Genomic DNA, 22,618 nt, shown 5'->3' with positions numbered 1-22,618 from the left:
GTTGTAACTGTCAGATTCCTTTTGGCGTTATTCATTTCTTAAAGCTTATGAGAAAATAATTGTGAATTTTTGAAAATGAATCTGTATAAGAAAGAAAAGTGAAGCTTGCACTATGAAATTAAGCTTAAATCCAAAAGTTTTGGGACTGGCCTGGTGGCTCAGGCGGTTGGAGCACCATGCTCCTATGGCAACAGTTGGAGTCCCACATGGACCAGTGAGCTGCGCCCTCTACAGCTAAGATTGTGAAGGACAGCTCTACCTGGAGCTGGGCTTCCTTGAGCAGCTGGAGGTTGACTACTGTGTGCTGCCATGAGTGGTCCGCAGCCAATGTGAGTGGCTGGCAGCTGGCGAGAGCTGCCGTGAGCTGCTGTGAGCTGCTGTGAGCGGCCGACTGGCGACTGGCCACCGACTGCCTGGGGGGGTGGGGGGGTGGCGCAAGGCTCATAATACAAGCATGGGCCAGGGAGCTGTGTCCTACACAACTAGACTGAGAAACAAGGGCTTGAACGTTGGGGCGGGGAAGTGGAAGAAAGGGGGTGGGGAACCCAAATGTTTTAGGGGAAGTAAAGGGTATGGGAAACGTAAAAAATGATTTAGGCTGCCTAACACAGAACTTAAGGAACATAAGATCTCAAACGTTTCAAATGCTGGCTCCCCAAATACCACCAATACAACTTGCTAATAAGACAAAAACGGAGTTTATTGCTTATCGCAGTAAAGGGAGAACACCACCTCGACAGAGCTTTGACACCTTGACAGCAGGGTGTCAGAACCAGGAAGGCAAGTTTGAAATTGATTGAGAATTGGAAGTTTGATGGGTCCTGGAAAAACACACTGTTCCCCAATATTCCCCAATTGAAAAACAAATCAATTGACTACATATATGTGGGTCTATTTCTAGACTCCATTATTCTATTGTTCTATGCTTCTATCCTTTCACCAATACCACACTATCTTGATTACAGTAGCTTTATAGTAAATCTTGAGATCAGATAGTGTAAGTCTTCCAACATTGTTTTTCATTTTTTTATATTTTTACACATTCTCGTTTCTTTGCTTTTTGTGTAGATTTTAGAAATATCTTGTCAATTTCTGCAAAAATGTCCACTGAGATATTGATGGCACTATATTGCATTTATAGGTCAATCGAGGATAAATGGCTTAACAATACAGAGTCTTCCAAGAACAGGTCCAATCTATTTTTGGAGTTTTTAAAAAAATCTTTCATCAGTATTTTGTGTGATGTAGCATAGAGATCACACACACTCACCTCCCTCTATATATTTGGTGCTATTGTAAACAGTACTGCCATTTTCTTTCTTAATTTCAATTTCCACTAGTATAGGACTAGTATAGTGATTGTTGTATATTGACCTTGTTTCCTGCGACTTTGATGAAATCACTTATTAGTTCTACTAGCTTTTTTGTTGATTCTTTGGGCTTCGCAATATAATCCTGTTTTATACAAATAGTTTTATTTCTTCCTTTCCTACCTGTATATCTTTTCTTTTTCTCACCTTAGTGCATTGGCTAGTACCTCCCGTCTGATGTTGACATGGGGTGGTGACAGCAGAAGTCCTTGCTTTGTTTCCAAAACTTCGGGTTCAATCTTTCACCATTAAAAATGATGTTACCATTATTTTGTCAATGTTCTTTATCAGCTTGAGGAAGGTTCCTTTTAATCCCTAGGATTTTTTTTTTAGACACGATGTTCAACTTTATCAAATGCTTTTTCTGCATCTATTTCTTTTTTTCTGTTGATATAGTGAATTAGTTTGATATTTGTATATTAAAACAATCTGCATTTCCATAATCTATATCACTTTGTAATGATACATTATCCTTTTTATAATTTATGTTTGGCTAGAATTTTCCAAGAAAGCCATCTGACCCTGTTTCCTTTGTTAGAAAGTTTTTATCTATAAATTCAACTACTTTAGGAGATATAGGACTATTCAGGTTGTCTACTTCTTATGTATGCTTTGGTAATTTGTTTCTTTCACGGAATTTGTACAGTTTGTTTAATTTGTCTAATTTATAGGCATAAAGGTGTTCATAATGTTCCCATAAAGCTGTTCCTAATATTTGGGGGTACCCTCAACACCTGGAAACAATGCAGTGGGTTGACATTCTGGGACTGCCGCTCCCGCTGATAGGTAACAGGTAGGTATCACTTGCTCAATACAGTTTAATGCCATTTGGGTCAGAGAACATACTTTGCCTGATTTTACTTGGTATGGTTTATTTTATGGCCCAGAAGGTTTTACCTTGTTAAATGTTCCAAATGCAATTAAAAGGAATGTGTATTAAACCACTGTTGGATGAATTGTTCTCTAAGTGGCAAACATGTCAAGATGGGTGGTAGTGTTGTTCAAGTCTTCTATATACTGATTTTCTGTCATCTTGATTTATTAATTACTAAGAAAACTACTGAGTCGTCCACCTATATTTGTGATATTTATTTATTTATTTATTTATTTATTTATTTATTTATTTATTTATTTTTATACCCCAAAGGGATATGCTTACACATCCCCCCCAAACCAAGGGGGTGTGTTTACAGATGCCCCTAAATCAAAGATATACATTGCTAAATGCCAGAGGTCTAGGCACCTCACAAGGAGAGAGATAAGAGAAGGGAGAGGGGGAGGCAATTCTACCCATAGAAATAAAAGCCTTCATTCAAGGTAAGGTGAGGCTGCTTCCCTCTCTTGGGTCAGACTGCTCCATGTCTTGGAGTGTACTTTCTTTTACTAATAAATTTCTTGCTGTCTTATTGCTGCACAAAATTCTGTTTCTTGATTGAATTCATTCCTTCAAGATGATGAAGAGCCGAGGTTCAGTGTCATTTCCCGGTAACAAATTCACAGGATAGCCTTTGAAACCCGAGGGGTGACTCATTCAATGGCCTTTATCTCCTCTCTCTATTAGCCATACATTTATATGGCCTCACCTTGGAATTCTTCCATATTGGAAACAGTGTTCTAGCCTCCCCTCTAATACAAGCTCCTCTTAGAATGAAGGGTAGGGCCTAATTAATAGGGTAGGTAGATAGATAAAAGTCAGCAGGAGAAAGAGAAATTTAGCCCAGATTAGAAAGCCCCTTGCTGCATCTTCTACTTGGGTCAAGACACCTGGCAGCTACCCAACAGGGCTCCAGGTTTACACACACTTCTAAATCAAGGGGATGTGTTTACCCAAGCCCCTAAATCAAAGAAATGTATTGTTAAAAGAAGACATCCTGCTTATCAACGCATCCTACTTGTCACCAATACCTTACTAGCCCAACAGGATTCCAGACTTTCACACACCCCTAAGGGATGTGTTTACATATTCCCCCAAAATCAAAGTGGATGTGTTTACCTAGCCCCTAAATCAAAGGGATATATTTACATATGCCTCTAAATCAAAGACATGCATTGCTAAATGCCAGAGGACCAGGAACCTCAGGGGGAGAAACAGAGATGAGAGGGGAGTGGGGAAGGCAATTCTACGCATAGAAACAAAAGCCTTCATTCAATACAAGGCTGGGCTACTTCCCTCCCTTGGATCAGCCCGCTCCACATCTCAGGATGTACCTTCTTTTACCAATAAACTTCTGCTGTTCATGCTGCACAAATTTCTCTCTTGATTTAATTCATTCCTTAAAGACGACGAAGAACCGAGATGTTCAACGTCCTTTTCCCGGTAACATAATCTTCCTAAAGTATCAATCTGATTATGTCATCAACCAATTTATTTGTGGTTTTATATCAGATTTTGCTTCGTGAATCTTGAAGTTCTACTGTTAGGTGCATATATTTAGGATTATATATTTCCGGGGTGTACCCCTTTTGATATTCCTTGTATAAATTTTTGGTTGCTATTAATATAGCTAGTCCACCTTTCTTTTCACTTAGTCTTTTAATCCACTCTTTATATTTAAAAAGGCTTTGTTGTAGAAAACACATAGCATATAGTTGGGTCTTGCTTTTAATCCAAACCGACAATCTCTGTTTAAATGGTGTGTTCAGAACATTTACATTTAATGTAATTATTGATATCATTGGATTTGAACCTACCATCTTGCTCAGTGTTTCCTATTTGTACCATGTGTTTGTTATTCACTCAATTTTCCTGTCAGCTTTTGGATTATTTTTGTGTGTGTGATTCCACTTTAATTTTTTTTTAATGGTTGCTCTAGGGCTTATAACATGCATCCATAATTTTTCAGTCTATCTCCTAATAATATTATGCTAATTCATGTACTGTACGACAGCATACTTCCAATTTCTCTCTGCCCTGTTTTGTGGTATTGTTGCATTTTACTTTTATATATGCTACAAATTCACAAAACCTTTCTCCTGTTTATGGTTTAGTGAATTATATTTTCCAGTGATTAAAAGTTAAAAAATATTTTATATTTTCCTCCATTTTAACCATTTCCAAAGTTCCTTATTTCTTTTGGTAGAGCTAAGTCTATTTCTGGTATGATATTCTTCCTGCCTGTAGAAATAATCCTTTAAATTTCTTGTAGTGCAGATTTGCTGGTATGAATTCTATTAGCATTTGTTCATCTGAAAATATCTTTATTTTACATTCCCCTTTCCCCCGCCCCACTCCAGTTCAAGCCGTTGTTTTCTCAGTCTAGTTGTGTAGGACACAGCTCCCTGACCCACGCTGGTGTTATGAGCCTTGCGCTCCCCACGCAGAGGTAGTTGGTCTCCGGTTGTCAGACAACCTCCTGCTGCTCTCCACAGCCCAGCGGCAGGGAGAGCTGTTGTTCACAATCTTAGCTATAGAAGGCGCAACTCACTGGCCCATGTGGGAATCAAACCGGCGACCTTGGCATTAGGAGCACGGCACTTCCACCACCTGAGCTACCAGGACGGCCCTATTTTGCATTCTTTTATGAAAGATTTTTTCCACTGGGCTTGGAATTTTTGACTAACAGTATTTTGTTTCAGAATGTTAAAGATGTCACTCAATTGTCTTCTGGCTTGCATAGTTTTTGTATTAGAAGTTTGTTCTTTTTCTCACCTCTGCTCTTTGTATGCACTGTGTCCTTTTCCTCTTGTCTGCCATTAGTATTTCCTCTGCATTGCTTATTTTCAGCTGTTTGCAATAATGTGTCTAGGGTATTTTTAAATCCTGTTTGGGTATTCTGAGGTTCTTGGATCTGGGTGAAGTCCTTTACTATTTTTGGGAAATTCTCAGTCATTATCTCAACTAGTTTTCTTCTTATTCTCTTTCTCCTGTCCCCCTGGGTTTCCAATTATGCATATATTAGACCATAAAAAGATTCCCTACCGTTCTTAGATACTCTCATTTTCTTCACACTTTTTGTGTTTTAGTTTGGATAATTTTGATTGACCTATATTCTAGTTCTCTGACACTTTTCTCAGCTGTTTTGAGCCTACTCATGACTCTTTCAAAAGAATCCTTTGTGATAAATTTTTTCTTTTAGCATTACTGATTTGATTCTTTATTAATTTCCACTGAAATTCCCCCGTCTATTCATTTATATTGCCAGCCTTTTCATTAGACCATTTAACACATCAATCAGTCATATAAAATTCTGTGTTTAATATTTCCAAGATATGTTCATCTCTAAGTGTGGTTTTATTGATTTATCTGCTGTCTCTTTGCAGAGCGTTGTTTTATCTTATAATTTTTTATTGAATGCCAGATAACATGTATCAAAGAGCAGAGACTGAATAGCTTTTTTGTTTGTTTGTTTGTTTGTTTTTGTTTTGTTTTGCCTGGAACAGGGCACATCTGTTCTGTTAGGAATTTAGCGTGGGGTGTTGAATTCACCTGGTCAAGGAATAGCTTGGAATTGGATTCTGTTGTTTCAATACTTATCTTCAATACACTTCAAAATTTTCTAGTATTACCTAGGTGCTTAGCATGAGGGCTAGAATGCTGGAGGATTTTTCTCAGTGTTCTTACTCCAACCCAGATTTTGGCACCTGTGCCACAGAATTCTCTGTCCATTTTCTTGCTATTTTCCCAATGTAAACTGTTATTGCCCGTCACCAGGAGCAAGCTAGCCTATTTAAGGGAACCAGCGTTGTTCTTTATTGTCTTGGTTTAGTCTCAGTTTTGAGTGGGGACTGGAGAGGTCAGAGATCTTATGTATTTTGGGGAGCTAGGACTACATAACACGAAAAATGAGATGGCAGCGCTCTTCCCCCAGCTGTGAACAAAAAAGCAGGTGAAACTGCCATCTTGTCAACAATCTGAAGAGTTCACACAAAGGATAGAGATGAGTGAATTAAAGTAATATAAAGCCCCCGTGACCGACCCAGACCCAAGTCTTACTCTGCCTGTATCTTTTCATTTATATGAACTGAGAAATGTTTTTGGTTTAAGCAACTCTAAGTTACATTTTCTGTTACAACTAAAAGCATCCTAACTGATAACACCACCACGAGCTCTCATGATTTTCCCTTGGAAATGATGATAGCAAAGAAATGCAACAGAAGCCCCGGATTTCTGATGATACGGTGCATCCCGGACCAGCACCTTGGAAGCCAGGTCAAGCCAGGGCCTTGGTCACCCCATTCATCCAATGGGGGAAATCTGACAGAAAGACTGTGAGGCACCAATTGATAATACTACTGAATTGCACTAAGACGTTCCAGGCTGCACAGACTTTGAGACCTAAAGAAATTTCACAGAAAGATAAAGTTGCTGACACCTAATTTATCTGTGTCAAAACTCCAGAGAATTTTGAAAATTAACTTCAGGGGATTTATTTATTAATTTTGGCCATAATGTCATCTAATGAAATTGAGCAATCACAGCATGAGTTCCTAACTTCAAGGCATAACATCTCAGTAGTTTATTACTTTGGTAAAATAGGTCAATGTTAATTGTCAATTTTTAAAATGAAGTACAAAAAAGACTAAGCCAAAATTCTGCTTGCCAGAGAAAACCACTGTATACGTGGTGAGTAATCTTCCATACATAATCTGTGAAGCATGTATTTGAACATGTATGTATACAGACTTAAATTAACTGGGTACTATGAAGGTACAATCCACGTTTTCACTAAACACTATGCATGATCCTTTTCCACACTTTCTGGAGTTCCATATTATAGAAACAGAGAAATCTACCCAAAGTCCTATTTATTTCTAGTTTAAAAAATTACCTTCATTGTACACCTCCTTTCTGGTTTATCATAAATTATTACTCTATGATTTCCAGGTGGGTACGCACATTCTACATTTTGACATAAATTATATGACTCGTTTCTAACAAGCTTGTATTTTTTTACACCCACCAAAAAAATACATTGTTCTTGAAGATAGAGACTACCAAGGAAAAGGCAGTCCAATCCTCATAATCAATGTTTCATAAAATATTTAGAAAAATTCACGATTTTTCCTTTCCTCATGTGAGTGGGAGAAGTATGGGGACGGAGAACGACAAAATTAAAGTCCTCCAAACTCGTCACAGGTCCTGCCTAAGGAGGTCTGAAGAGGACAACGGTTATAACTCTTAGAAATCAGTCAGAGTAAAAGGACTTTGATGGAAACAGAGAGACTAAAAAACAAAGTATTTTAATTTTGACATTTATTAAGAAAGTATTTTTCATTAGTAACCATTTCTGACACTTTCCAAATATTACAGTAAAACTCTGCCTTCACACACAGGCAGGAGTAAAAATTCAACTATGTAAAATGCAGTGTTCCATTTTAAAGGTTAACCAGAAACATTGTTTATCAGTTTGCACTGTCATTTCAAGCGCGCACACACACACACACACACACACACACACACACACACACACACCCCTAATCTTAAACGGTATATAGAAAGAGACCAAATAGTAAGAAATTCAGTTCATCCCTGCTTAAGATGAGACAAAGGATAGAAACCAATCTCAACAAGGTTACAACCAAATTCATGTAATTTCCGATTGCAACATTGCTTGGTGTACTATATTTCAAATATTTATCTACTTGAAGTGATTATATTAAAGGTTACCTGCAGGATTCCTCTTCCAAATACATTTTTAATGGTATTTTTTTTTGGGGGGTGAGCTCAACACAAATTTCAAACATGATACCTTTACACACTTACAGTCACTTAGCAAAAAGTACTGAGCACTACATTGAGTTATGCAATGTTATAGATTTATAAACTTAGCAATGAATGAAGCTCCTTCTCTCATTAAGCTTACATTCTAGAGGACATGGATTTAGGCACGCCCATCACTGTACTTTTGTTAAACTTCTGACCATACTCTTTATTTTTTAGTCCAACTAGTTAAAGTCATGTGCAATGACTGATGTTACAGTTCTGACAAAATCCCTTATGGAATGCCTCTCGTTAAGATGGCTCTGCTGTGTGGTCTCCTGACTACTGTAATGTTGAGGTTGGGTAGAAATGTTACATTTTCATTGAAGAAATTCTTTTTCTACTATAAGAATTCTAGTGAATGGAAAAATTCAGCTCCCGTTTGAGGACTTCAAAACTAAACAAAAACAAAAGAGAACACCATATTACAGAACTTCATTTCTGTATGGATTCTCTGATGAAAGATAGTCCTTACCATACTCATTTTTATAGAATTTATCACCACTGTGGACTCTTTGATGAATCAGAAGACCTGAGCTCCAACGGAAACCCTTACCACACACATCACATTTGTATGGTTTCTCTCCTGTGTGGACTCTCTGATGAGCCTGAAGGTTTGATCTTTGACTGAAGCCCTTTCCACAAACCTCACATTTATATGGTTTTTCCCCAGTATGGACTCTGTGATGGGCCTGGAGACTTGAAAACCCACTGAAGCCCTTACCACATTGTTCGCATTTATAGGGCCTCCCTTCTGTGTGGACCCGCTGATGTGCTTGAAGGCGTGAACTCTCACTGAAGCCCTTTGTGCACACCTCACATTTGTACGGTTTCCCTCCTGTGTGGACCCTCCGATGTGCTTCAAGGCGTGAACTCTGACTAAAGCCCTTCCCACACATCTCACATTGATATGGTTTCACTCTAGTGTGCACCCTCTGATGACCTTGAAGATATGCTCTCTGACTGAAGCCCTTCCCACACACCTCACATATGTATGGTCTCTCTCCAGTGTGGACACTCTGATGGCTTTGAAGGTATGATCTCTGACTGAAGCTCTTACCGCATTCATCACATTGGTATGGCTTCTCTCCCGTGTGAACTCTCTGATGGGCCAGAAGAGTTGATGCCTTACTGAAGCCCTTCCCACATTCTCCACATTTATAGGGTTTCTCTCCTGTGTGAACCCTCTGATGAATTTGAAGATTAAAGCTCCAACTGAATCCCTTCCCACACTCCTCACATTTGAATGGTTTTTCTCCAGTGTGGACTCTCTGATGGCCTTGAAGGTGTGAACTCCGACTGAAGCCCTTCCCACACTCCTCACACTTGTATGGTTTCTCTCCAGTGTGAACTCTCTGATGGCCCTGGAGGTATGAATTGCGACTGAATCCCTTCCCACACTCCTCACATTTGTACGGTTTTTCTCCAGTGTGGACTCTCTGGTGGGCTTGAAGGTATGAACTCCGACTGAATCCTTTATCACACTCCTCACATTTGTAAGGCTTCTCTCCTGTGTGCACTCTCTGATGGACATTAAGAACTGATCTATGACTGAAGCCTTTACCACAAGCATTGCATTTGTACCGCTTCTCTTCAGTGTGGACTCTCTGATGATCTTTAAGTTTTGAACTCCAATTGAAGCCATTCCCACACTCCTTATAAGATTTCTCTCCCATGCGAATTTTCTGATGGCCTTGAAGATATGAATTTTGGTTGAAGCTGTCACCACATACATGTTTATATGGTTGTTCCCTAGTGTGGACTATCGGAAGGTTCTGAAAGTGTGAGGCCAGATTGAAGCCATTACCACCGTTCTCAGAATTATAGGGAATCTCTCCCATGTGAACTCTACGCTGAACGTTAAGATTTGAGCTGCAAATGAAACCCTTCTCACACTCCACATCTGTGTATAGTTTCTCTTTTGTGTGGATTTTCTGATGGACTTGAAGACAAGAACTCGGGTTAAAGACATTCCTATTCTCCTCATATTCATGGGGTTCCTCCCCAGGACAAACCCTAAAAATACTATTAAGATCTAAGGCTTTCTCATATATGCTGCATCTATAGGGCATCTCTCCTGTGTGAATAAGTTCGTAAGTGTGGAGAGAGGAGCACTGATGAAAGTTCTCACCGTGCTCACATTTACATGGCTCCTCCTCTGTACGGACTCTCTGATGAGACTGCAGATGTGAACTCTCCAAAACACAATCATCTCCTCCATGAACACTTTGATGAATATGAACTGAACTACAACTACAGTCCTTTCCACGTGGACTGTATGTACGGGGCTCCGCTTCTAAGTGTAACTGCTGATAAACTTCAGAGCTAAAGTCATCACTGAAGGCTTTTCTGAACTCATTACAGGGGTAGGACTTTTGCCCTCTTTGCATTAAGTCTTCATTAAGCAATGAAATCTTTATGATGTCTTCTCCACAGTCATGGCAGCTGTAGTTTTTTTCTGTTTTGTGTACTCCCAGATTATGATTGTGATGTGAGCTCCAACTGACGCTGTCACACTTACAGAAATTATTTTTCATGGAAATTTGCTGACATCTACACTGATGATTATGTGACTCTATCAGATACATTTTCCTCCAAGAATTCTGGGCTCGCCAAGGTGAAAATTCTTCATTTTTTGTGTAATTGGAACCATCCCTTATATGAGTCAATATATAGTTCCCATCTTCAGAAATCTGAATTGGTATTCCTGTCCAAACCTGGCATGGGGAATCACCTTGTTTTTGCAACTTAGAAATAGTATCCCCTTGAAAATTTTTTATGGAATCTTGACACCTGGTTAACGTGCCTTGTTGACAGGTCTGCCAGGAGGAAAGCTCTTTGGGGGAAAGGTAGCTCAATCCCACTTCTTGAGTCCTCTCCATATTATGTTGATTCTTGTTTCCTATAAGGATAGAGATAATTTAGACATGTGCACAAGTGAATGCTTTTATTTAGAGATTTCAAGATGTTGCACTTAGGTCGTGACATGAAACATCAATGAACTAAAGGAAAATTCATGTTACTACCTCTAAGAATACTTAGAAATAGCTCTTCTTTGGCTACATCAGGAATATAAGTGGAATCCATATAATTGAGGTTATCTGTATGCTTCAAAATCAGGGCTTTGCAAAAATGTGGACAGCAAACATGGTGGGCCCATTCAAACAGCCTAGTAAAACCATACACATATTATCATGGGTTTATGGCGAGTTGCCTGGAGATCCCAAAGAGAAAATAGAAGGGGATAGTCTCAAATTGGAAAGAATATATTTTCAAGTGAACAAATGCTTTTTGTTCTGGTAACTTTTTCTTTTTTCTCTGGCAGATGGGCATGGTAATGTTTTTGTTTGTTTGTAAAGAGATTGTGTGTTAAATGCTGGGCAGATGAAGGTAAACATAGACTTTTAATTGATGCTTGAGGCATCATATGGTCTATCTCTAATGAGCTATTTATCTTCATGAGAATAATAAGCTCTTCTAAGTCACTGGAAGCCGTTATCAGTTTTAAGTCTTCACAGTTACCAAGGGCCATGGTACAGGTCAGAATGTAAAACACTATGACAGAACTCAATTCCAAAGACATCAGAAAGAAATGGAGGCTGAGGGAGGGAAGCAGAGCCAAGTTTCACGGCAGCTGTAGGTGTCCTTTGAGGCAACTCATCAAACAAACAAAACTCAATGAACACAGACTTTGGCTTGAATTATTTTACATAAAAATTACTTTAATATTTATGGAATTTGAGGCACCAGAAGAGTTGAAGACACACGTTTGGGTGGAAATGGCTTGCCAGTTAGTTATTAAAGCTCATATTATAAGCAGACAGCAGATCTCCATAACCTGGTGAGAAGCATCCTTCCTGAGGACAACTGGTTCAACAGGGTTGAAGTAATGTGTGCTCTTCTAACACCTGGCAGTACATTAATTCTCTATAGCATCCAGAAAGGAAAGCAGTACCAGAGGATTTTTTTCCATAATATATTATCTTCAAACATAATAATTCTTCCTTATCTGTGTGTGTCTGTCTCTCCACATTGGAACACACTCTCCATAAGGACAAGCACTTTGTTTTGCACACTGTCTCACCCTCATAGCCGACAACCCTCATAGCGAATAGTAGTTGCTCAATAAGCATAGAGCATAGTCATTCTCACTCACAGAACTAAACAGGCATGCTTATGTAAGTTATTTTTCATGGGAAAGGAACTGGTGATGGCAATTTTGTTGCAAAGTTCAAAGGCTGCATGAGGGGTCGGGATACACTCAGGGTATCTATCACCTGCTGATGACAAAAGCAAAGGTCCCAGGAATCTCTTGTGGATTGAATCTTTTTAATTTTTAAAATAACCTTTAAATTGGTGTGTTTTTTCTTGTTCAAAATCTTACCTGTCATCCCACACTATCCCCAACTTTTAAAAAAAGTTAAAAAAAATAGGAGACTTGGGTCTATAAGCCCATGGGAATGGGTCTCAGAAACCCTTTTCACGAACATGGCCAAAGCCAAAGCAAAGGCTTTGAAGGTAAAGAAAGCAGTGTTGAAAGGCATCCATGGCCACAAAAAAATAAAATAAAATAAAATAAAATAAAATATCTGCATATCACCCACCTTCCAAAGGGCCAAGACACTGTGGCTCAAGGCAGCCCCAATACCCTGGGAAGAGCACCCGCAGGAGAAACAAGCTTAACCACTGTGCCATCATCACGCGGCACATGACTGTACCAAGTCAGCCATGAAGACGACAGAAGACAACAATACACGTGTGTTCACTGTGGATGTCAAAGCCAACACCACATCAGACGGGCTGTGAAGAAGCTATATGACACTGACGTGGTCAAGGTCAACACCCTGATCGGGCCTAATGGAGACAGGAAGGCGTATGTTTGACTGGCTCCTGACTATGATGCTTTGGATGTTGCCAACAAGATTGGGATCATCTAAACTGAGTCCAGCTGGCTAATTCTAAATAGAAAAAAATTTTCACTGTGAAAAAAAAAGTAAAAACTAAAAAGTCACACTGATGATTGTGGGACACTGCACTGTGGGGCAGTGCACTGACCACAGGGAAATCCCCAAGTCCTCATCTCAGTACTTTGAAGAAATGCTTAATGATGTCTCTGGCTTCTCAAAAGCAAATCTTTCAGTTATTACATTAACATTTTATCACCTAAAGATGAAATAAAGGGACATACTATAGGAGGCATGTCAGATACAGTAAATAGCTTATATGTGAAAACTTTTGAGCTTTAAGCTAGAGTTAATCATAATGCTTATAGTTTTGTTTTGGTATCATCAAAAACACTCATAAAGATACAGTTTAATATAGTGGCTTTAGAACATGAAAGGAGCTTACTGGTCAAGCCCAATTTCTTACAAAACAATTGTTTCAATGCAAATTTGTACCAAATTTATAACATAAGAATCTCTCAAATATATAAAAGAGATTAAAGTTTCTTTCTGACCAGTGGTTTTAATATTAAAGGGATAGAAGAAGAAAAAAAGGTCCTTTCACTTAGTTTTAGCCTCTTATGGAAAAGATCACACATTTTAAAAACATTAACTTTAATTTCCTTTAGTCAATGGTGCATAATGAAACACTTGTCATTTCCTTTCCATAGCTCAACATTTAAGTTCTGTTTTAATATCAATGGTAGTGCTGATGAGAAATTGTGTCAAGTCAAATTTATAAATTGTGTCAAGTCAAATTTATAAACTTATTTGATGGAGAAAATATGCACTGCAAAAAAGCCTTGAAAGACCTCACTTGAAGTAACAAGGAGAACTTTATCTGCTTAGTAATCCTGCTTCAGTGTTTGAAAAAGTCAATCATTCCAGCAGCCTATATCAATTCATTCAGTAACAAAGATTTTATGTTTATCATAAATCCCAAATCATTCCTTTAAATTTAATAGTTAGCCATCATGAATTAAGGGAAAAAAATCATATTTTCCCTTTTTTCTTCTCCTTTAATAGACAATAGTCAAGAATATCAACTCAAGCAACTGAGGCTGATAGTACCCTGTGTTCTCACTATGTTTTTAGATAGTAAGAGAAACCAAAACATTTTCTGGACAGTAGAAGATACAGTAACAACATTTTGATTACAGACTAATACTTAAGCTGCTGTGTCGACTACTCTCTTAACCATCCCTGAATCTTACCTCTCTTACCAGAGTATAGTTAGTCTGTTTCTACTTCTTTTCCTCACAATGGAATACGTTCTGTCTTTCTGTTTTGGAAGGTTATAAATTGTTGATTCAATTTCTTTAACATATATAGGCCTATTCACATTGTCCATTTCTTCTTGTGTGACTTTTAGCAAACTGTGTTTTACAAAGAATTGGTCCATTTCATCTAGGTTATCAAATTTGTGGCCTGAGTTTGTTCATAGTATTTCTTTATTATCCTTTTAATGTCCATAGGTTCTGTAGTAGTGTCCACTCTTTCATTTCTGATATTAGTAATTTGTGTCCATTATCGTTCTCTCTCTCTCTCCTCTCTCTCTCTCTCTCTCTCTCTCTCTCTCTCTCTCTCTCTCTCTCTCTCTCTCGCTCTCTCTCTCGCTCTCTCTCTCTCTCTCTGTCTCTCTCGTTAGCCTGGCAGAAGCTGATCAATTTTATTCATCTGTTCAAAGAACCACCTTTTGGTTTCATTGATTTTCTCTATTGATTTCCTATTTCCAATTTCATTGATTTCTGCTCCAATTCTTATTCTTTTCTTCTCCTTACTTTGAATTTAATTTGATATTCATTTTCTAGTTTTCTAAGGTAGAAGCTTAGATGACTGATTTTAGATTTCTTCTTTTCTAATATATGCATTGAATGCTATGAATTTTCCTCTAAGAACTGCTTTTGCTGCATCCCACAAATTTTGATAAGTTGTATTTTCATTTTCACCTGTTCAAATTATTACTTTTTTAAAACTTCTATTTATTTTAAGTGTGTTTTTCCAGGACCCATCAGCTCCAAGTCAAGTAGTTGTTTCAATCTAGTTGTTGAGGGCACAGCTCACAGTGGCCCATGTGGGGATTGAACCAGCAACCTTGGTGTTATGAGCACTATGCTGTAACCAACTGAGCTAACCAGCCACCCCAAAATTATATTTTAATTTCTCTGGAGATTTCTTCTTTGACCCATGTGTTATTTAGAAATATGCTGTTCAATCTCCAAGTATTTTGGGATTTTTCCGATTATTTAATTTAATGATTTCTAGTTTAATTCCATTGTGGTCTAAGAGCAGATGTTTATGATTTTTATTTTCTTAAATGTGTTAAGGTGTATTTTATGGCCAGAATGTGGTCTATCTTGGTGACAATTTCATGTGAGCTTGAGAAAGAGAGTTCTAGCTTTTAAATCATCTACATTAACAATGGCTCCAACATCTAACTCCATGTCACAAAGCTATCATTTTAAAATTAGTTTTAACTCAGTCCACAGGAAAAATATATAATGTTATAAAAACAAGAACAAGGTTATGTGGGGTGGGGACAGAAGGAGTGAAATGTAGAAAACAAAGACTAATCTTTGTGTTACAACATAAAATTGGCCAGCCTATCACACCCTGAGATCAGATGTCAGAACCACTGTTAATGATTAAAAAGTCATTTAAACATTATAAGAAAAAAGTGATTAAAAATATAAGTAATTTAAAAAACAGATTTGTTATATTTTTTTATGAGCAACATAACATGTTAGCCATGTGTTTTTTATGTCTGCAGTTATTTAATATAAATATAGTTAAGTCTATTGAAAAGGAAGTTTTGGCAAGGAATTGTAATGCTAGATCAACGTCTGATTTGTACATGTAAGACATCAACATCACAAAATATCCATGAAAGTTTGTGTTAAAACTTAAGGTTTATGAGGTGTGATAAAAAAAATACGGTGAATGTTTAAATTTTAAAAAATTTATTACAGTAAAAGACACATTGCCATTAATTCCCTTTAAAATACTCCCCCTCGCTTTGAACATACTTATTCATCTTGCCACGTTCTGAAGCAGTTCTGAAAGTCCTCTTTCTGACTGTCTTTAGTTGTGCTGTCGTGGCTGCTTCGATATCCTGAATCGATTCAAAACATTTACCTTTCATGGTCATTTTGACTTTGGGGAAGAGCCAGAAGTTGCACGGTGCCAGATTCAGTGAATAAGGTAGGTGAGGACACACCATAATGTTTTTATTTGACAGAAATTGCTGTACCAGAAGCGATGTGTGGCAGAGCGTTGTCATGATGGAGGATGAAGTAAAGACACTCATGAAAGAAGACTTCCAGAACTGCTTCAGAAAGTGGCAAAAATGTTGGGATAAGTGTGTTCAAGGAGAGGGGGAGAATTTTGAGGGGGATTAATGGATTAATGGGAAGGTGTCTTTTACTGTAATACATTTTTTAAAATTTAAACATTCACCATATTTTTTTATCATACCGCATAGTTAAGGTTAACATATAAAGTTAAGTTATAATTGCAGCAACTATTAACACTGTGATGTTTGATATTCTAATTAAGCCATAAAGAAATTAAAATTATCAAAGGAAATAGTTGAGAAATAGTCTGAGACCTATTGATAGGAATGGGAAGTTTTTTTGTTTAGTGCCAGATAATTTTACCCTAAAGGAAGCAGAATTAGAGAGGAGAAATGTTTAGGGACTGTCTTGGAAAACATCTATCTCAGCTCCTCCTCCTTTTCACTGTGGGGAGTGACATTCAACTCGCGATGGAGGAAGAGACCAGAGTAGTAGAAACAGTATCTGTGAGAGACTGTTTAAAGATAATGCTGGAGAAATCTAACCCAGGAGAAATCTAACCCAGTAGACTCATGGCATTAAAAAAAACTAGATTAGTGCTATGAAGCTAGGGAATACTCAATACTGAAAGAGCTTAATATATGTTCTGGAAATACTTTGGTCTTAATTGAGGGAATGTTCCTTTTCTGGGTTTTCCCAGGGGTGCCCAAATAGTGCGACCACTCTCAGGGGCCCTCAGGACCCTGGAAGAGTCATTAGCATCAGATGAACTGTGCCACTTTAGGAGGTGTGTGTGTGCGTATACGTGTGTGCACACACTCATGCCCAAGTTGCTCCTGGTAATAAGGGTGCGGGTGTTTCTCTCCAGTCGTTAAGAAATGTAAAAATCTTACAACATGCCTTCTGTTGGATCTGATGACTTTGCCATCTGCATTGGAGTTTATCATTCTGTCCCCAGACTTTCTAAGAGCCTAAACAGTAGATAAGAATACAAACTGGGGAAGATTGGGATCTGTTTGGCCATAAGGATTTGCTAACTAGAACATGAAAGTATATCTCTGGTGAGAAGGAGCACCCCCCCTTTGTGGATTTGGTGCACCACACTGCCAAAGCTCATATCGTGTGCTCATTGAGGCAGAGGGTTACTGCTTTCTAGTCTCTTCCCATGGAGGAAACAACAATTACCAAATACTTTCCTGAAAATTTTCATGAATTCAGATCTAGCTGGAACCAGCAAATTACCAAAGGGAAATAGAAGAAAGACCAAAATAATTTGTATATTATTACTTGAAAGCTGGAGATTACTATAAGTAAGGATCTCCTAGCTAAAGAAGTAGATGGTTTTGGTATAATTAGAGATACCTTTGGAAAATAAAAACAGAAACAGTTTGTTATGGGAAAAAAGAAAAGCCCAGAAGCCCTTGGTCTGTAGACCAATGATGTTTTCACCAGTGTAGAGATGCCTGCCTGGCCCTACGGACCAGAAACTTCTTACACCCCTATTGGGAGTCTGTGATTGCATGAGCACTGACCAGCGGTGTTAAGGTGCAGTGCTGGTAAAGGACCATCTTTCAGGCCCTTGGAGACCATGATGCCTCATTTCAGCTACAGCTGCAGGTGGCTCTATCACCTGCTGACTCTGCACCTCTGACAGAACTAACAAGGCAATGCCACGAAAACAGATTTTATTTGCTTATGCCGATTGACAAGTTGACTTTATGTAGACGTGGATGACAAATCACCTGTTTTACTATAAGTAAAATTATTTTTCTCATCACTTTCCAAGTAGAAGACAAAATTTAATGGCTGCCAGGGAAGGGTGCACTTTTGAAAACAGATTATGGGATATTATTGGATATAGAAATTTGGAACATGTGGCCTCTAACAGCATGGAAACATGAATGACAGGAAATTATTAGTGAAGCTTGAAGTCACTATAGTATATTGTGACACACAATTTTTAAAAAAGGACAGAAACTATCAGAGGTACACTGCATGTGAGGGTTATCACTGCATGAAATGTTTGTTTCAGATGTGCAGATGTGTACCTTACATAGGTCTGTACTGGGTTACATTACATACTGAGGGTCAGGGCCATAAAGTATGAGAACCACTGGTATAAATAGTTAAGGAAAGTATCATGATGGCCGGGTGGCTCAGTTGGTTAGAGCGTGAGCTCTGAACAACAGGGTCACCGGTTCGATTCCCACATGGGCCAGTGAGCTGCGCCCTCCACAACTAGATTGAAGACAACAAGCTGCTGCTGAGCTTCCAGAGGGGCGGCCAGATGGCTCAGTTGGTTAGAGCGAGAACTCTCAACAACAAGGTTGCTGGTCACCAACTAAAGACAGTGACTGCATTTGGAGCTGAGCGGCACCCTCCACACCTAAATTGAAGGACAGTGACTTGGAGCTGATGGGCCCTGGAGAAACACACTGTTCCCCAATATTCCCCAATAATTTTTTTAAAAAAATAGTTAAGGAAAGTATAAAATTCATAATTAAACAATTACAAGGCTTAAATGCAAAGTTCAAATGTGGAAACTTAGAAACATTTCAATAGGTAGGTTTGTACCTCTTAGTTTCATGTCTACCTGAACTGAAGTTTCAAAATATAAGAAACAAATTAGCACTTGAAAAAAAGAGTGCTACTCTTTACAATTCATGTTTCTTTCACATTGAATCCTCCTTGCCTAACACAGGAAAAGGGAACCTAGGGAATCTAATGTGGATGTGACTCCCAAAGAGATGGATGGGCTGCAACTAGGAAAACTTTGCAAGGAAATAAAAATAGTTTAGAAGTTATTATTTGTTAACATCTTTTTCTTTCCTAGTGTGAATGGAAACGGAGGTGTTTCTTCTATAGGGGACCAGCCAAGAGAGTAGTTATAAGAATCCTCATTTAAAAAAATTTTTTTTTTCCCTAAGTCAACTAAGTTGGCTCCCATAAGCTGCAGAAAAGCCAATGGGAGATAATTATGTCTCTTTTGGTCTCCAAAGATAAAGCTCAGCAAGGAATGGTTTTTTCCTATGAATCTCTGACTCACCAGGTAACTTATTCCATAGAAATAAAATCATTAGTAGCCCAGGATGTTAGGACTGAGGTTTTTATCGCTGTACTTTCTGTATTAGTTTTTTTTAAAAAGGAAAAGAAATAAGCTAATATTCATCAACTGCAAATGGAAAATGGCTGAAGGATGCATGTTAGAGCCACATATTGGACTATTATGCAGCCACGACAAAAAATAAATAAAAGAGTTACAGTCTTAGACGGGGATGGGCTTCTCCAAGGTATCATGAAAGAGAAAAATTAGTATCTTAAAAATAAGAATGTATATTATCAAATTTCTGCTTTACTATAAGCTATTGAAATGTTAGTATATGTAAAAAATTAAATAAGATATTTTAAAATGTGACATTATGTTTCTACGGATGCCTTCAGACAGGCAGGCGTGGCACACTACGTCCCTAGGTCTGTTTTTATATAGCCCAGGAGCTAAAAATAATTTGTATAGTTTTTTTAAATGATGTAAGGAAAAACAAAGAAAAATATGCAACAGATACCCTCTGTGGTTGGTAAAGCCTCAAATACCTCAAATATTTACTATCTGGACCTCTAGAGAGAAAGTTTGCTGACCCCTGCTCTCGAGAGTGCACTGCCTCATGTCTGACCTTGAGCCTTAACTGAGATGGCAACAAAAAATTATAGAAGTGAAGCACTTTGTTTAGAAATAGTCTATTGAGTCTTTTTCCTACTAGGAGCATCCTAAGCTACGGTTGTGACAGTGTCTTTTGATGTTGGAGTCCTGAGACCTGAAGAAACATTACTAGAATGTTTGGGTTCACATAAATGTCCACTTGAAGATTCGATTTCGAAACTGTAGCTAGGTCAAGAGACTATTGAGGTGTCAGAGGATGGGAGGGTGAGAGGAGAGGGCAGAATGGATGAAGAGCTGGGCATATGAATAAGGAAGTTACCAGCAATGCAAAAGTGTCTCACTTGAAATGGCTGCATGGAGAGGGTCCTTTATAATGTTGGCACTGATCATTTTTGATACCTATTCTAGCTGATTAGCGATTCTCAATCTTTTAGAAATAATGGCAACCTGTCTATGACTACTCAAGGACACCTCAACAATTAGAATGAGGACAGGCATGCACCGGATGACAAACAACATTCTGGAGTGTCCTCTGATGACACTGATTTATTCTAGGCCTACTAGCTATGTCAGGGAGGACAGGTAACAGTGAAGACCATGCATCTAGTCACCAATTCATTCGTTCAAGGCAGAGAGAAAAGCAAGTCAAGGAACCTGAAGCAGAAGCATAATTGCAGGTCTGGTGGGCAGCACTGGGGCAGTGTGGCTGGGACAGAGCAAACATAAACAATAGGAGGGGAATATGGAAAGCGAGGGGGGTGTAAGGACGGACACCGTAGGATCTAACAGGCCACTCTGTGTACGTTAGATTTGGCTCTGTGTGAAATGGAAAGCTACTGGAAACTGTCAACAGAGAAGTGACGTGTTCGGACAGGTGTTTGAGGAGGGGCTCTGTGGCTGCTGGGTTTGCTGGACAGTTCTCACCTGAACACCCGTCTCTCTGGGTTTCTGTCTCCGTCATCAAAAGCTTTTCTTCTCTCTCCAGCTGGGATATAAGGTCTGGTTTGAAGGGCTGATTCCCTGTATAAAGGCAAGGAGAGCAAAAGTCTTAAATATTTGAGTAAGTCCAATTTATCATTCTTTTTTTCTTTTCTGAATCATGCTTTGGTGTCCTATCTAAGAACTCTTTGCCTAACCCAAGTTCGTGAAGATTTTCTCCTATGTTTCCTTCTAGAAGTTGCGTACTTTTAGATTTATATTAGGTCTCTTATCCATTCTGAGTTAATTTTTTTGTGAGGTGTGAGGCATGCATAGAGATGTATGCAGATGTTCACCAAAGGTTTCCACACCATCTGCTGAAAAGACTATCCCTTCTCCATTGAATTGCCTTGGCACCTGTAATACATCTAAAATAGTTTCAGAATTGCTTCTTCCACATATCACTACAATAAACGAACCCACTGGAAAGTGTTCAGGATACTGCAATTCATTCTCCCCTCCCCTCCCACTGTACCTAAAACTAAGGGTCTATAGTCATATATTATATTCCTGAGCTACTTTTGTGAGTTCTTTCTTTTCTCTCTTCAGTGTGGTTATGGTATTGATTTCAAATACAACTGAGTTCATGTGTTTCATTTTTCTTTCAGATTATTATTGCTTTGCATTCTGATTTAACTTTTATAATATACTGAACTATTAATAACATATTTTCAAAAGTCCAAACTAGACAAAAAGGTATAGACAGGTGTGGCTCTCTCCCACATTCCTTCCACACTGTTACCTCCTGTAACTGTAAGAAACTAACTTGGTGATTTTTAATCCTTCTTGTGTTTCTTCTTACACAGATAAGCAGAGATATATATACTTCCTTATTTCTCCTTCTTTCTTACAGAAATTGCAGTATGCTATTAATGCTCTTTCACACTTTGGTATCTTTTAGGGAAAATTCCTAGAACTGAATTGCTGGGAAAGGATAAATATATAATCTTGTTGCTAATGTCAAATTCCTCTCCTTAAGGGTTGTATCATTTTGCATTCCTACTTTCAATGTACGAAAGTGCTTCATTTCCCACAGCTTTGCCCCAAAAAGGATTGTGTTAAGTTTAAAAATTTTTGCCAATCTCATGGGTGAGAAATGGTATTTCAGTGTAATTTTAATTAACATTTTTCTTATTTTGAATGAAACTGAATGTCTACTCATATGTATATATTTACATGTCTTTGTATATGTGTATGTATATGAATACATGTATGTGTGTGACACACACACAACATACACACACACACACACCCCTACCTCCTAGTTCTAACCCGAGACCAAGAAACAAAAACACTAGCAATGACAATACCTAACATCCAGACTTTGGTGTTAAATACCATATATAAATTATATGGCGAGAGAAAGAACACGAGCATAAATGATAAAGCAAAGGGGTAAAATGATATCACAGGTGAATCTAGGTAAAAGCTATATGGGTGTGCTTGTTCTATATTTTTACTTTTGTAAATGTTAACTTGGAAGTTACTTACAGATACATTGTTAAAGCAAAAAACCAAAATACCTCTGGAAAAAATCAAGTTAATAAACAGTTATGGGCACCCTGAGAAAAGCTAAAGCAACTCACTAAGCTGATTTCATGACAAACCAATGGGGCAGGACCACAATATACAGCTCAAGGACATTTATAGTTCAAAGGATAGATTTTTGGCAGCAC

General features: G+C 38.2%; 1 protein-coding gene across 1 annotated transcript in view; it reads right to left on the bottom strand.

The window, feature by feature from the left end:
* Window positions 1–7,548: 7,548 nt before the first annotated feature.
* ZNF112 (zinc finger protein 112) overlaps window positions 7,549–22,618 on the bottom strand; it is a 34,373-nt gene continuing 19,303 nt past the window's right edge. Inside the window, exons 4-5 of the mRNA XM_088800118.1 lie at window positions 20,889–20,984; window positions 7,549–10,972 (exon numbers count right to left, since the gene is read on the bottom strand). Of these exons, the coding sequence (XP_088656244.1) occupies window positions 8,496–10,972; window positions 20,889–20,984 (2,573 nt within the window). The 3' untranslated portion in view covers window positions 7,549–8,495. The remainder of the gene's footprint in view (window positions 10,973–20,888; window positions 20,985–22,618) is intronic.

The sequence above is a fragment of the Rhinolophus sinicus genome, chromosome 8, assembly GCF_057876585.1.
Source record: "Rhinolophus sinicus isolate RSI-liver-muscle chromosome 8, RSI-T2T, whole genome shotgun sequence".
NCBI classification, from domain to species: domain Eukaryota; kingdom Metazoa; phylum Chordata; class Mammalia; order Chiroptera; family Rhinolophidae; genus Rhinolophus; species Rhinolophus sinicus.
This window is presented reverse-complemented; position numbering and strand designations above follow the sequence as displayed.